The sequence below is a fragment of the Pan troglodytes genome, chromosome 4, assembly GCF_028858775.2.
Source record: "Pan troglodytes isolate AG18354 chromosome 4, NHGRI_mPanTro3-v2.0_pri, whole genome shotgun sequence".
Classification (NCBI taxonomy): Eukaryota; Metazoa; Chordata; class Mammalia; order Primates; family Hominidae; genus Pan; species Pan troglodytes.
Genome location: NC_072402.2, coordinates 155,143,971 through 155,160,227, shown reverse-complemented (window position 1 = coordinate 155,160,227; position 16,257 = coordinate 155,143,971). Strand labels below are relative to the sequence as shown.

Below are 16,257 nucleotides of genomic sequence, written 5' to 3'. Positions count from 1 at the left end.
GGGAATAAAAACATATCTAACTTGAGGATTTGTGAGGAGTTAAAGAGAATTCACAGGAAGCACCTACTATCCCTGGTGCCTGGTAAGGGCTCAGGTGTTAACTAGGGATGAGTTGTCTTCAACTGACTCTATTTCTGAAACTATCTTTCCCACTCTACCAAGGGTGTTAACTACCACAGACACGGTAGGGGCTTTATTGGCAGTCACATTCATTCAGAGATTGGAGACTGTCCTTCTAGCCCTAGAAAAACCAGTTTAATCACTCCATGCTCAAGGAAGGTCAAGACACAAGTATCAAGTAAATATAATCTGTAATCTTTATTCTTGACCCTGCAGACCACACTCTTAGGGCCCTCAGTTTACTGCCATTCTCAAGAGCCAACTTGTTGCATTGCTTTTAATTACAGACGGAAATCCACATTCATCAAAAACTGGGGATTTGAGGCTGAAGAGTCAGGGAGCCAGTCTGCTGGTCAGCCAAACCTTGGAGCTCCAAGGCCAGCAGGAATTTACCTGGGCTTGGCCCACTTAGGGCACAGGATATAAACACAGAGTGCAGGTAGAGTGACACAGGGGAGGACCTGCACCAACCTCGGGGCTGAGGATCAAGTCTTCCGTCTTTCCAGATATACCAGCCCACTAATTTCCCTTTCTAATGGTTCTTCTCCAACCCCCACACTCTTGTGGCTAGAAAGGAGATGGGAAGGGAAGGAATAGTAATTATCTCCCTCTCCAGCTTCTCTGGTTTTTTGTATGCCTCTGGCCAAATGTGAGGGGACCAAAGGTACTCCCCATAGCAGGTGGTGTTGGAACAGTCAGAGCATGCTGCTTCCCAGTGTGGGCAGCTCATCAGTGGAGCAGGGGACTCGGTAGCAATGTGGTCAACAGCTAGAATGCACCCCATGCCAAGTCTGCACCTCCAGTTGGCCATTGAGATTCACAGCTGTCCAAGCCTTTAAGGCTGCAACCCAGAAATTACCCCTGAGCTCTTTTCTCCTAAGTTCCCAGATGAGCACCAGAGTCAACACAAAAGTTAGCCCCTAGTATCCAGAGAGCCTGGGACTGCCTTCTGCCAAATCCCAACTTTGCTCCTCATCCTCTTCCCACCTCCCCAGATCATAGGTTGGTTGACTCCTTGAGGAATAGAAAAGTGCATTCTGCCAAATTCTAGCTTGGCAGCCAGGCCACTTTGAAGCAGTGAATTTGCTGTTCTTCTTTCAGAGTAAGACAAAATGAAACACTGGGTTTGGCCACCAGAGTTTGGCTGTGGCTCTATTATTGTTTTGTTTCCAGTTCTGCAATTACTGCCTTTATGTCTCAGTGACCGACTCCTTAGGATGTAAGTAGAAGGGGAAGGGGTGATGGTGGGATGGACTGGGTGGATGCCGAGGTGCTGACTGCCAGGCTGGAGTGCTCGGGGAATGAGCTGGTTGAAATTTGTCCCTGAGACATCAAGTGGCTTTCACAGTAAGAAGGTCAGCTGAGGTCTTGCTTCTGCCTCCAAAGAGGAAGTGACAAGAGCAAAAGGATATTTTACACTGGTTGTGTCCCTGTCAGCTCTGGATAGGGAGACATGGCCAATTGCTCTGTGGGCCTCTGGGAGCCAGCTCTATGTCATCCTTGGGCTAGAAAACAACAACAACAACAACAACGGAGATTCCGTCTCAGGAGGAGAATTGCTGTGAAGGAACTCCCAATGACCAATATCTTAGGGAAGTCCTTGGACTGTGCTACATTCAATGGGTCAGACTCCATCTTCTTCCCAATGGCATAGAGATGGCACCGAAAGAATGAATGAGAAGGAAGGTCCAGGGAACCTGCAGGCACTGATGTAAACTTGGGTATTTGGTCACTGAATCTGTTTCCAGGAAGTTCTGCCACCACTGCTATTTGGGTAGAGATTTTTCTCCTGGAAACAGTGATGAGGTATAAATGAACTTCTCAAGAAAAGAGAGCCCATTGGTAACAGTTGCACTGGAAAATAACCAGGTGGTTTTGAAATTGGGAGGTCAGGCTGTACCATCGGACTCATCCTCTCACTCACATATTCCAAGCTTCAAGAATGGATTATAAATACTTTGGGTTTCTCTTCTGGTGATGAGGTGCTGGCGAGTTCTATATTGTCCACAAGGACGTTCTTGTCTTCCAGTCTAATGACAGTGGGTTCCGGGGCGGGAGAAGGGGGTGGGTTTTTGTGCATGTGGGGCAAGCTGGCGCAGCTGATGTCCAGGTCTTTGAAAGCATGCAGCATGAACACGCCCAAGATGATGGTGACAAAGCCCGAGAGGGTGCCCGCAATGTCCACAGCAGACATGCTGTACCACTCCTTGAAGAGGATGATGGACGAGGTAACGACCACCGTGGTGAAGAACACGTAGTAGATGGGGAACACCAGGGAAGTGTTGAAAATGTCCAGTGCTCTGTTGAGGAAGTTGACCTGAGTGCTGAGGGACAGTGCCAGGATGAGGGACAGGATGTAGGGGAGCGGGTGCCGGACAACTGGCAGCCCCTGGAAGAAGTTCTTGATGGTGATGCCCAGCCCCTTGACAGCAGCCACAGAGAAGGCCCCGATCACAGAGCAGATGATGATGTAGATGAGGATATTCCTTTGCCCGTAACGTGGGGCAATGACAAAGATGAGGATGAGGCATGACACCAGCAGAAGCACAGCAAACACGATGAACCCTTTGGGAGGAGAGAGAGAAGGATCACTCGGCTGTGGAGGGTGCAGGCAGTGTCTAGGGCCCAGACTCATGGCAGTGGGAGGTAGCATTAAGATCGTGGGCTCTAGAGTCAGACAAACCCGGGTTCCAGTCCCAGCTTCATGACTTCCTAATAACTTGGTTAGGTTGTTAAACCCACAAAAACTCAGTTTCCCCATTTGTAAAAGAGGACCAACAATAGGATCATCCTCATAAAGCTGTTCTGTGGGATTCAGTGAGATAATGTATATAAAGCATTCATAACAGTGCCTGGCACATAATAAACACTTATTAATGGTACCCATACATATCAGGCCAGGAAGCCTTTAAGCTAGCCTTGCTAACAAGTACCAGCCCATTAACGTTTCTTCTTTAGCTTGCCTTCTCCTCTAGGTGGCAGCACCTGAGGTGGTCAGAACCCAATCTGACCTTTTGTGGGGCAGTAGGGGGCGTTCAACCTCCAGTATTTTCCTGCTCTTCAGGGGCTTGGAGTCTACCTGTGTCTTTCATCTTGGAAGCCATCTCCATGATGGTAGTGACCTTCTCTTCCTCAGGGGCATGTATCACCATCACTGTGCTGCCGGCCACACAGATCACACAGCCCAGCTTCCCCAGCAGGTTCAGACTCTCCCCCAGGAAATATGAGGAGAGGATGGCACTGCACGTGGAAATGGGAGAAGGGGATTAGAGCAGCCATGCCTATCCCAGAGTCCCAAAGAAAAATGGGGCCTGAGCAAGCACTCACAGAGAACAACAGATCAGAACTCACTAGTTTCTCACGTGGAAGGTTTTCTTCCAAAAAAACTTATGTTACCATGGGCAAATCATGTGACCTCCCTAAGCCTCATTGTCCCCATCTGCAAAATGGGGATGCTAATAATATCCACGGGAGACATTGTTCTCAGGAACTAAATGAGATAATGCACAGAAAATGCACAGTACAGAGCTGGTACTGAAGAATAAACACAGCTGTCACATATGGAGGGCTTAGTATGTGCTGAACATTCTGAATGTATCCCACGTGTTAACTCATTTAATCCTCACAGCATCCCTAGCTGAGGCCAAGAGAGGTTAAGCAACTTGCCCAGGGTCACCAGGTTCTAAGAGGCCAGGCTGGAATTCTAACCCAGGCAGTCTAATTCCAGAGTCAGGGGGCTTAACTGCTATGCCACATTGCCACTCAAATAAACATTCATCAAATGTCTGATAGTTTTAAAAATAGTTGATACGAAATATCTGTGCTTCCCACTGCCCCCAGTCCTCCTGAGCTGGGGCCAAAAAATGTTTGATATAGAAACTCATTTCTGGGAGTGTTACAATATTTGCTGGAGGAATAGAAATGCAGGTGAATTTCTTCCATTTTAGAGACTGAAAGTATTCCCAAACAGAAGAGTTGGAAGAACACTTCAAAATGCTCTTGTCTAACTGCCTTCCCAATGGACACATCCTCTCTTAGCACTGCCAACAGATGGCTCTCAGCTTTGGCTTATAGATACCTCTGGTGGCAGGGAGCCCACCCCTTCACAAGCCAAATGAGGCCATTGTAGGTTTGCTCTAATCATTTACCAAAAATATGCCTTCTGGTAATTTCTATTTTTTACTCCATCTCTGCTCCTCGGGTCATTCATAACACATCTATTATTTCATTTGTATAAGCCAGTGTAAACAACCTCAGTGACAATCACAGGTAGCATGTCTTAGGCATTTATTACCTACTATATATGGTGCTAGGAACTTCCTGTCTATCACACTAGTATCTCATAACTCTTTGCAAAGTGAAATATACTATCTCCAGTTGATAAATGAGAAGACTGAATCTCAAAGAAGTTAAAATGACTTGGCAAGGTCAAATGACTAGCAAGTAGTGGAACCAGGAATTGAGCTCGAGTCCTTTCTAATTATAAAGCTCATGGGTTTTCTTCTATGCCTCGTTGAAGAGGATTCTTGTGACTTCCCTGAGTCTTCAATTTCTGGGCAAATTATCTCCAGTTCCTTGCTGCATCGTGGTGACATGATTTCCATTCCCCTCATATCCTCGAGCCGAGCCAGCAGAAGCAAGAGAGGAAGGGAAAAAAAATCACAGGCAAGCCTCGTATAATCACGGGGGCATGCTTCTGTCTCTTCATGAAGGTGGCTTAGTTTAGGGTAAAAACCTATTGGCTATCTCAGGACATTGGCTATTTTTAGCCTTAAAAATCCTGGTTCAAGTTGTCAGGAGAGAGGAGATTGATATCTAAGCTCTCTTGTCTGTCTTCCGTCTTTCCTCTGAAACTACCAAAAATATTTTGGCCGGAATGTCCCATTCAAGAGATTATTCATGCAGGCAGGGGCCACACACTGGAGGATTTTATGGCTCTCCCAACTTCCCCCGGGTAGGAATTTGCAAACTAATCAGATATGCAATTATGGTACCACAGCTACATCAGCTGTGTTAGGCCAGTTATACAGCATGAATCAGGCGAGTTGTACAGCATGAGTTCTATTTGTTTTTTGAGTGTGTAAATGTTCCAAAATTGTCATCAAGATGGTAAAACAAATGATGGGTACTGGGTGTGGTCTGCTACAATTTACCAGCATTCCAAGGTTACGCCAACAATCAGAGTCTCCTTCAAATAGGGCTCCAGGACCCCCACAGAGGAGCTGGCTCTGTGTTTGTAGCTCAGGGGGACTAGGGGCAGTGGGAAGCACAGACATTTAGTATCAATTATTTTTAAAACTATCAAACATTTGTTGAGTGTTTACTTGAGAGGCAACGTGGCATAGCAATTAAGCCCACTGACTCTGGAATTAAGACTGCCTGGGTTAGAATCCTGGCCTGGCCTCTTAGAAGCTGGTAACTTTGGCCAAGTTGCTTAACCTCTGTTGGGCTCAGCTAGGGATGCTGTGAAAATTAAATGAGTTAATATGCATGATACATTCAGAATGTTCAGCACATACTAAGCCCCCACTATGTGATAGCCGTGGTTTTTGTTTGGTCCCAGCTCTGTACTGTGCATTTTCTGTGCATTATCTCATTAAATCCTCAGAACAATGCCCCCCAGTGGGTATTATTGGCATCCCCATTTTGCAGATGGGAAAAATGAGGCTTCGAGTGACTAAGTGGCTTAAATGACTTGCCTATGGTAACGTAACTACTAAGTGGCAGAGCGAGGATTAGAACTCAGGCAGCGTTAATCCGGAGCACATGCTCTTAACTTGTATGCTGCATCTATCACGGCACCAAAATAGTGACATGCGCCGTTCACCCTGGTGACGGTGGAAGCCCTTCCAACTGCTTTGGGCTTGGCCTGCCTCTCTATTACCCAGTCAAGGGGATGCTAGGGCAAGAGGCAGCAAACATTCCCAGGATCTATAGCTCTGAACAGCACACTGCCTCTTTCTGGAGGCTGAGACCAACCCAGGTCCCTGATTGCCAAGTGGCAGTCGATCCCACTTGGCAATTCCAGGCCTCAACAAACTGAAAACGGAACAGAAAAAGAGAGAGCTAGAGAGGGGACAATAACCTTATGAGGACACTCAGCGCTCCCAGAGGCGTGACGACTGTTGCAGGTGCAAATGCGTAGGCTCCAAAGTTGGCAACTTCTCCAGCAGCCACTAGGAAATGAAGGGAGAAAAGAGGCTAGCATGGCACAGAAGCACCATCTCCATTCCAGACGAATCATTCCGTGTGCAACAAGCTGGAGAATCCCAGACCAGCATTCCTTAAAATCTTGATCTGTACGCTCTCTCCCTGGAGAGTCTGATCGAAGGTCAGTCCCAGTCTGTCCAGATCAGATCCTTCCACTTTAAAGATGGTGAAGCTAAGGCCCCAAGCCCAAGGTCAGGTGACATGCTTATGGGGTAGAAGCCCTCTTGTTCTTTAGGCCTCTTGGCTTCTAGTCTGACAGGCACAGTTAAATTTGTCTCAGGGACTGCCAGTATTTTGGACTAGATTTTTAATTTAAATTCTAGGAAGTGTTAATTATCAAAGGAAGAAACAGTTACAATTATTGGTTCTCCAGGTACCAATTGGTCCATGGACCCCACTTTTCCCTTTTCCAGGGGAATTTTCAACAGTCTGGACTAAGAGGCAGGTGGTTAGAAAAATCTGACGTTTCTGGCTGGGCGCGTTGCCTCACACCTGTAATCCCAGCACTTTGGGAGGCCGAGGCAGGTGTATCACCTGAGGTCGGGAGTTCGAGACCAGCCTGACCAACACGGAGAAACCCCGTCTCTACTAAAAATACAAAAAAAAAAAAAAAAAAAAAAAAAAATTAGCCAGGCGTGGTGGTGCATGCCTGTAATCCCAGCTACTCGGGAGGCCGAGGTAGGAGAATCACTTGAACCCGGGAAGCAGAGGTTGCTGTGAGCTGAGATCGCACCATTGCACTCCAGCCTGGGCAACAAGAGTGAAACTCCGTCTCAATAAATAAATAAATTAATTAATTAGCAGGAAAAGAAAAATCTGACATTCCCAAGGGGCCTAAGTTCTTTCTCTCTATCTGAGTTTCCAGTTTGTAAACTCCTGAGTTAATACACAGGATAACACTTAGAAAGTTTAGCAGACAGTAAACCCTCAATATGTGATAGCTGTGTGTGGTTATCAGAAAAGTGTCTTTTTCCATCTCTCTGCTGATAGAGAACCACCTGGGTCTCCCCTTTAAAAGCAGATGGTCACTGGGATAGCTCTGGCTGAGACAAGGATCAAAACTTGACATAGGGGGATTATGAATAGAAACCTGGTTAATTTTCCACCTAAAAGAGTCAGGGTTTGATAGCAGGAGAGGGTGGGTGGAAAGTGGGGGAAATGTGTGAGTATGCAAATTTGGGCAAACTTTAAGTAACGGACCAGCTATGTTCTAAGTGGGCCAACACATTAACTGCCTGTGGACTGGGGGAAGTTGGCCTAGGAGTTCCAGCTTCTACCATGTAGAAGTCAAGAGTCCACTACCAACAGGCAGTGATATCATCGAGCTATGTTTAAAGGGAAGTTGAGAAAATACACCTTCATCGTTGCCAGCTCTGTGCAAACCTCTCTGGGAGTAGATGCTTCATGGATGAAGACTGGCTTTGATGGTAAGATGTTCTCCCTGTAAAGGTTGTCAAGGTTTTCCCCTGGGAATCTGGGCCTCAGATTCACAGTTGCCATACTAGAGACAAAAATGCCCTATCCACCCCTCCATTTGTCTCCAGCCCTGCTATCAATAGGCCACTGTTATTAGTAACAAACAACCCACTTACTGGTGAGAAATCCAGCCCACCACATTGCATCTTTCAGGTAGCCGAAGCCTCCATCCACTGTGGAGGGAATGGACACAAAGTTAGGATGGAACTTGGCCACACTTTCTCAGGTACCTTTCCTAACTCTCTGCTCACTCCCCGGCCTCTAAGGGTTGCTCCTTGAGGCTTGGTTCTGGGCCTTCTCCTGGGTGGGTTCATTTGTTCCTAAAGTTTTAAATACCATCTATATCTGGTGCCTCTATATCTGTAGCCTGGACCTTCCTTCTGAGTCCAGGTGTATATCCAACTGCTTACTTCACATCTCCTCTTGGATTCCTCACAGGCATCTCAATTTCTGTCCTAAATGGAGCTCTTGGTTTTAAAAGTTCCCCGCCCACCTGCCAAATGAAACATAGTAAGTGGCACTCTCATTTATCCAGTTGCTTAAGCCAGAAACCAGGGAATTGCTCTTTGACTCTTCTCTCCCTCCTTCTGCATCCAGTCCATCCTGGTAACTCTGTCTCCAAAAAGATCTCGCATGTGTCCACTCCACTGCCACCTGCTACACGAAGGCACTGTTATCCCTGCTTCAGGTTGAGGCAACAGCCTCCTTCATAGTTACTCTGGTTCCACTCTTGGCCCTTTAATAACCTATTTTTCTTTTCATGGCAGCCAGTCGTCTTTTAAGAATGCAAATCAGATTATGTCACTCCGCAACTTATGGCTGGCAATGGCTTCTGAGTGCTCTCAGGATAAAGACCAGAATCCTTAACAAGAGCATGCATAGTTTTGGCCCTGCTCACCTGTCCAAGTGCATCTCCTGCCACTCTTCTCCTCTCTCTTAGCTCTCCAAAAACGATGAGCTCTTTTCTGCCTCGAGGCCTTTGCACATGCTTTCCCTGTGTCCAGAATACTCTATTATTTGCCTAAACTTACACTCACTCTACAGGTTGCTGTGTGAATGTTGCCTCCCCTACGATGCCATCCCTGACTCCCTGATTTCTATTATTTCCTGTTGGAGTTCCTTTTCTCCCTCCCTCCCACCATCATTTCCTTCCTTTCTTTCTCTCTCTCTTCCTTCCCTCCCTCCTCCCTCCTTTCTTCCTTACCTTTTTCCTTCCCTCCCTCCTCCACTGCAGGGTCTCCCTCGGTCACCCAGGCTGGAATGTGCAGTGGCATGATCATAGCTCAATGAAGCCTCAAACTCCTGGGCTCAAGGGATCCTCCCACCTCAGCCTCCTGAGTAGCTGAGACTACAGTCATATGCCACCATGCCTGCCTAATTGAAAAAAATTTTCTATACAGATGGGGGTCTTGCTATGTTTCCCAGGCTGGTCTCAAACTCCCAGACTCAAGTGATGCTGACACCTCAACCTCCCAATGTGCTGGGATTACAGGTGTGAGTGACTGTGCCCAGCTGGGGTTCTCTCATAACACCCAGCTCTTCTCTTTCATGGCATTGTTGTTTTTAATTTTAGTTGATCTTCTTATTTTATGACATTTCCCCCCAGTAAAATGGAAGCTCCACAAAGCCAGGAATTGTGTCTGCTTTGTTCAGGACCTGGCACGTAGTCAATACTCAGTAACATTAGCAACAACGATGATGATAATAATGGATGATGATAGATGGGTTTGAGACAGTTTCATAAAAATCCAAAAATTTATGTTGCTTTTGGGAATGCCCACTTTTCTAAGGAAGAGGTGTCCTGTTTTCATTAGGTTCCTAAAAAGGTCAGAATTTCCCATAAATGTTAAGAACTCTGAGAACATTTTACTCTAAGGGTTGAAATCACAGAAGATACTGAAATAGTAGATTGGAGGAAAAAACGGATTCCAGGGAAGTTGTCTTTCTGAATGGTCAATGATACCTTCTCTGAGCACAAGCAGAAATTTCCCTGGCACTCTGGAAGGTCTCTGGCCTTTCCAACACTTGTCTAGAAGTGAAGGGTGGAATGGCAATGACCATTGTTCCTGACTTCATCTCTGCACCTCACAGCTATTCATTTTGCAGCACACATGGGCTCTAGACCTGTACCTCTAACTGTGGGAACCTCCCACTGAGATAACAGTAATACCAATACTAGTGCTAGTCTGTGCACTAGTACCTCTAACTGTGGGAACCTTTCACTGAGATAACAGTAATACCAATACTAGTGCTACTCTGTGCTAGGTATGATTCTAACTATGTTGCATTTTCTTATAACCCTTTAGGCTGGTACTATTCTTATCTCCATTTTATAGATGAGGAGACTGAGGCATAGAAATAGATACTTTTCTTGCCCAGAATTGAATCACCAGGAATTGAGGAGCCAGAATTAGAACCCTAATAGTCTGCTTCCTAAGTGCAATATCCCACAAAAACATTAAATTGAACATGTCCAAACTTGAATGCATCATCTTCCCATAAACCTGTCCCTCCTTCTACACTCTTCATCTCAAGAAATAGCACTTTCATCACCCCAGTTGCTCAAGTCAAAAGCATGAGTCATCCTTGACTCCTTCCCCCGCCCCTCCTCCCTTGCTTGAAGCCGGTGTGTATCAAAGCTGGTAAATTCTACCTTCAAAAACTAGCTTTGGAATCCACCAGTTGTCTCCATTCCCATTTCCGTCTCCCGGGCTCAAGTTCTGTCCTTTCACTCACCTACTTGGCTTCCCAGGCTCCAGGCTTGTCCCCTAATCCGTTCTTCACCCAGCAACCAGGGATCTTTTCAAATTGCAAATTAGACTGTGTCACTCCCCTGCCTAAAACCTTTCAGTCACTTAACAATTGCACTCAGGCTCTGTGCTTCCATTTACAAGACCCTTCATGAGCTGGCCCTTCACTCACCGTGCACCCCTCCTGCTCCTGCCATCCTGAATGACTTTCGATTTCTAGTATCACTCAAGTTCTCTCACCTCTGAGCCTTTGCACGTGTTATTCCTTCTGCCTGGAACACTGTCTCCCTATCTCCCCTTTTACCTTGCTGTCTCCTCATCATCTAGGTCTCAGTTTAGAGATCATCTCTTCTAGAGAAACCTCCCCTAATCCCCCAAGTCTGGGCTTTACACACCCCTCCAAAATATTCCCCCATAGCAGGCTGTGTTTTCCCCATGATGGCACTTAACACATGATAAAACAACTGCCTATTGACTCATCTGTCTCTTCCACTTGACTGAAGGTTCCACGAGGACACTGAATCCCCATGTCTAGCATTGTCCCTGGCATACAGCAGGCATGCGATAAATGGTGATTAAATGAATGAGTCATTTTGCACAGGATTCCTTTTCTCAAGCACTGTTTCACGGAAAAACATCTTATTTTCCAAACAAGCAAATCCCTTGGGGTCAGACAGTTCGCCATTTTTTGGCAGCCCAGAAGGGAGCTCAATTGGATGCTAAGTGAGGGCACACCAGCGTCTGACGTTGTTCTGAGCAGAAGTATCTATTCCCATTTTGCAGAGAAGCTGTGACTTGCCTGTGATGACGTTGGTGGGAAGTAAGACCAAGACCAGACATGCATATCTGATTCTTGGTCCTGAGACTTGTCCCTTCCCTCCTCTAATAAACACATCATGAAGGTCTCAGGAAAGATTGGCTTCTAAAGGAAGGCATCCTGTTGGCTCTCTAAACTGAGACCTCCTATTGGAGGCCTTCCTTTATAACCCTAAACCCTAACCCTGTTGGCAGGTGGGATTCCAGACAGGGTTGACAATGAGCCTTTTGTACCTTGCTGAGGCCATCCTCTTAGACTACAGCCCCGGACCTTGTGAGAGCTCAGCTGCCCTGGGCCCTATCCTCTCCTGGCCCAGGAACCTACCAGCTCGAGTGGCTCCCGTGGCCACGAGTCGCAAGAGGCCTTTCTTCTTGAGGATGACGCTGCTGCCGATGAGGAAGCTAGACAGGAATGCCAGGCCCAGGCCGATGTAGAAGCCATAGTTCTGCCTGATTCTTTCCTGCCAGCTGTGAAAGGTGGCATTGCTGGGCACCTCAGGGCTGAGGTCATTGACAATCTGGCACAGGACTTCTTGGGAGGAGCAGTAGAGGTGGAGCAGGGAACCTGGATGGGAAGACCACAGTGAGAGAGTCACACTGGGGACATTTGCACACTTTTAGAATATTGGAATTGGCCACTGTTTCAAACCCTGTGCTTCCGCTACTGCGGGGCTATACCCATATACTGTGCCTCCACCTAAAAATAATTATGTTCAGTGAGTGCTTACGCTAGTTAGGGGCTTTCTTTGTATGACCACAACAAATTTGTACCACCATGTGCCAGATAACAAACCTGGGCACAAGGGCAGACCCTCAGTCAGAAGAAGTACATAAGTTCAATGAAACTGCAAAGAATAGCCAATAATTCTTCAGTGCTACTACTCACATGGTCCTCTGCTCTGGGGTTTTCCAGGAGGGTTTCTAATGACCACTTGGAAGCAGGCACAACAATCTTTTCTAGGCTTTTAGTTGAAGAAACCAAAGCTCTGATAAGTTTAGTAACCTGCCCAAAGCCAAAACATGGGTACTGAATAGTGAAGCCAGTGTCAGATTCTAAGCTTATCTGATGCCAAAGCCCAGGCTCTTAACCATCACACACACCTCAATAAAGCAGGTAGCATCTGGCCTCCTAAGAGGCTTTTTGTTTGTTTTTGTTTTTGTTTTTTGTGTAGAGATGGGGGTCTCGCTATGTTGCAGAGGGTGGTCTCAACTCCTAGCCTCAAGCTATCCTCCTGCCTCAGCCTCCCAAATCACTAGGATTACAGACGTGAGCCACCGTGCCTGGCCCTAAGAGGTATTTTAAAATAGAAAACATTTAAAAATTGGGAGATTTTCCATGAAAATTCAGATGGGAGGCTACGGTGAAAAATCAGATCTGCTTACCATATTGGGCCCTCTTCTAAGGCAACAACTGGCTGCAGCTGGGCAGTGTTGCCCCCTAAAATAGGACATACTCTCTGCAGTTCCCCAAGAGTCTTTTCTGGCTCCTTTCAGTAATTTCTAGCACGTGCTTGGCCTTTGTAGGCATCTGAGTTTGTGACCTCTGGAGGTAGCCTTTTTCAAGCTGTGTGTCACCAAGGCCCAGGTCCCTATGCCAAGGATGTAAGCCTCAACCAAGTATTTCTCCCACCAACCTAGAACTCCCAGCCAGTGCCTGGAAGGGCCCCAAAGTCCATGGTCAAGCAGCTCTGGCTCTGGACATCTGCAGTGCAGAGTTGCATCTTGGTGGAACAGACTAAGGGCAATGTTGACCTTTCTTCCATGACACAGACCCATGAATAACAGAGCTTGAAGAGCCCTTAGAAAGCAGTCTAAATTCTTATTTTTGCTGGGGAAACTGAGGCCCTGAGAAAGAGAAGGGCTTGCTTAAGTCACCCCAACATCTGGTGAAAGATCTGGATCCAGCACCCACTGGGGCACATCCATGTGTCTTTTGCAGTGTGATATCTCTCTTTCCAAAACTCGTGTCACAATCAAGGGAAGATGAGACAAGAGGCATCTCAGTCCCTAATCAGACTTGTTCTGCACTGCTCATTCCTGTTTCTCCAGCTCAGGCTTCCTTGCCCAGAGCTGAATCTGGGGAGTTCCCTGAGCCCAGGAAATGAGCCAGAACCTGGGAGAACATGGGCTAGGGGAGGTGACTCCTGAGAGGAAGACCAAACTCATCCCCACGCCCTTCCCCTGCTCCCTGAAGGTGCACCTCTAGCAGATGGAGCCAACGAACCCTCTGTGGATGGACTTGGCTGTCACAGTAAAGCCGGCAACACCCAAGGGCTCAGCATCCTCCATTGAGTCAAGTTCTCCCACTGCAGTGAAAAGTAAAAGACAGAGGGCTGATGGCCAAAGTAATCCAATTCTGAGCATGGGCCAGATGATTCCTGTCATCTCTTCCAGAATATGCTAGGACTGGGTAACACATTCTGGCCTAGAGAAAAGGTGAGGCTGAAAATGCCTGCCTTGTTCAGGAAACCAAAGTCAGACACCTAACAGGCTGGCTTTGAAAGCTTCACTGTAGAAGGGAAGAGGTTAGAGAAACAGGGACATCCCACAGCCTACAGTTCCAAGACAAGGTAGGAAAGTGTAGCCACACCAAGGAAGGAGTTGAGGTTTTACTGTCCACCAACCCTGGATCTATATTCCATTTCCTCACTGTATTACCTTGAGCAAATTATTAGCTGCTCAGAGCCTCAGTTTCTGGATCTTTAGAATGGGGATAGCAAGATAGTAAAATAATAATACCTACCTACCTTCTAGAGTTGTTTTAAGGATTCAGTGAGATAATGCAGGTAAAGGGCCTAGTCCACTACCTGCTTTATGTTCAGAACACAATAGGAAGTCAGGGGTCTTTCTTTACCCCTTCCTGTGGTTCTTTTTCTTTTCCAAAGACAAGACCGTCCTGTGGTGGTCCTCCCATTGACCCAGAGAGAAAGCCCAAACTGCGCAGGTACTAAAACCTGAAGCAACTACACATTAAAGACACAGAATCCTCCCCCCGCCCCCACCACCTCTCAGGGTGTCTGCTGTTGTCAAAATGCCTGCCCCCCACTAACCCCCATCTCAACCCAGGGGACATATTTTCCTTCCCTGACTCCTCTCAGCCATCCCAACTGCGAAGATGAAAGTGAAGTCTCAGCCAGAACCCTGATCTTCAAAGCTGGGTGGGAGCCACCTCGTGCTGGCCCTGCCCCTCCCCAGCTTTGGCCCCCCTGGGAGGAGAGGATGCGAGGGAGAGCGGTGGCAAGGAGGGGAGGGCGCGAAGCTCGGAGCCCGCCTGGTCCCCAGCCCTGCCGTACGCACCGTTCTCGCAGCTGGTGTTGCTGACCCGCAGCTCCATGGGGCCCGGGGCACACGAACCGACTCGCGGGCGGACGGCGCCCGGGCTCCCCAGCTCCGGAGCAGGTGGCCGCGACTTGTTCCCCGCGTGGCTCGCGCGCGAGAAGCCGCCGGGGTCCGGACCCAGGGGTGGGGAGAGTGACGCGTCCCAGAGTGGGAGAGTCCCCGGGGAGGAGTCACCCGGCGTCTTGGGCAACTCCGGGGGCAGGGGGCCCAGGGCTGGGGCCGCCCGCAGAGGGGCACATGCCTTCCCGGGGTGAGGACGCTGCCAGGTTCCCAGCTCTGGAGTCACCGCCCCGTGCTAGGGGCAAGAGGTGAGGAGGCGGGTTCCCCGGCACCGCCCCTCCGATGCCTGCACCGGCACCCAGCTCCATCCCCCATGAAAGAGTACAGGGGACCTGGATGGCTGGAGAAGGGGCAATTTTCCTGCCGAGGTGGAAGTGGCAACGTAGGGGTTGGAAGTGGGTACTGCTGCCAATTGGGAACCTGGGTTCCTTCTTTTCCTTCCTTCTCGCCCTCCTACCCTCCCCCTCTTCTTCCTCCTCTCCACCTTTCCTCCCTTCCTCCCATTTCACCCTCCTGCCCTTCCTCCCTGCCTTCTGCCCTGCGACCTCCTTTCTTTGCCTTACCCATTCATTGATTCAACCCAGGTCTGATCTGTGCTGGTAGGTAACAGGTACATAGTGAGTTAATGCTCAATATATATTTATGTCTAATGAATAGATAATAGGAGCTTGGTAAATTAAATGAAAGAAGGGAATGAAGGGATTGGAGACCAAAATGAGTCAGACTATTCCGTGTCCCCCAAGTACCTTATATTTTAATGGGGGAAACAAAATGTGATCATCTCTTAGAGACCAATGTTTTTGAAATTACCACTTTAAAATTATTTATACACACACACACACACACACACACACACACACGTCGTGATGGAAAGCATATTTGTTACTATGGGTAACAGTAAAAAGCAAGTTAGAAAACCACTGACCTGGAGCATAACAATACGTATGTAGAGTTTGCTATAGGCCAGGCAGAGTTCTAAGTGCTGAAAAATTCCAGTTCATTTAATCTTCATGACCGCCTTATAATGTACAGACTTTTATTATTTACCAAAAGGAAACTGAGGCACAAAGTGCTCAAGTAACTTGCTGGGGATCTCAGCTGAGAAGCAGAAAAGCCAGGATCAAACTCGTGCTGTCAGTGGTCACATTAAGCCGCCTGGCATTTTACACTGAAATAAACTGCTCCTGGGCAGTGAGGGTGTGGGGCTGCGAAGAAAGCAGTGATTGGTTCTGCCAGTGGTGGTCACCGGCTTCCTGGAGGAGGCAGCTTTTAAGAATTGTTATGTATGGAGTCGTCAGCATGGGCCAGACACTGTGCTAACCCCTTTCCAGGCACTGTCTCATCAAAGCCTCCTAGGACACAGATATCCTTACTCTTTCCATGCTACAGATAAGAGGAAACTGTTATTTTTAAAAATTTTATCATGAGATAATTTTAGACTTATAGAAGAGTTACGAAAGTAGTATAGAGAGTTCCCATATACCTG

The 16,257-nt window shown here is 47.6% G+C and overlaps 1 protein-coding gene across 2 annotated transcripts; it reads right to left on the bottom strand.

Annotated features, from left to right (window-relative positions):
• Positions 1–294: 294 nt before the first annotated feature.
• NIPAL4 (NIPA like domain containing 4) lies at positions 295–15,048 on the bottom strand. 2 transcript variants are annotated; one of them, XM_016954121.3, is made up of 6 exons: positions 14,670–15,048; positions 11,698–11,937; positions 7,923–7,979; positions 6,206–6,296; positions 3,200–3,360; positions 295–2,685 (listed from the first exon to the last, which is right to left on the bottom strand). In XM_016954121.3, exons 1-6 carry the CDS (start codon positions 14,704–14,706, stop codon positions 2,057–2,059), a joined length of 1,215 nt encoding a protein of 404 aa, XP_016809610.1. In that variant the 5' UTR covers positions 14,707–15,048; the 3' UTR covers positions 295–2,056. The 2 variants fall into 2 exon arrangements, with proteins under 2 accessions (XP_016809610.1, XP_054540730.1); XM_054684755.2 differs by lacking the exon at positions 7,923–7,979 and having other exon boundaries at positions 14,670–15,014.
• Between the last annotated feature and the right edge of the window lie 1,209 nt (positions 15,049–16,257).

What these genes read in the sequence shown, in the direction of transcription:
- NIPAL4 (XM_016954121.3), bottom strand. Translation starts at nt 14,706, where the DNA reads ATGGAGCTGCGGGTCAGCAACACCAGCTGCGAGAACG. An exon ending in CAACACCAGCTGCGAGAACG is followed by an intron (nt 11,938 to 14,669) that starts GTGCGTACGGCA and finishes CTTCCCATCCAG; the next exon opens with GTTCCCTGCTCCACCTCTAC. An exon ending in GCGCTGAGTGTCCTCATAAG is followed by an intron (nt 3,361 to 6,205) that starts GTTATTGTCCCC and finishes TTCCACGTGCAG; the next exon opens with TGCCATCCTCTCCTCATATT.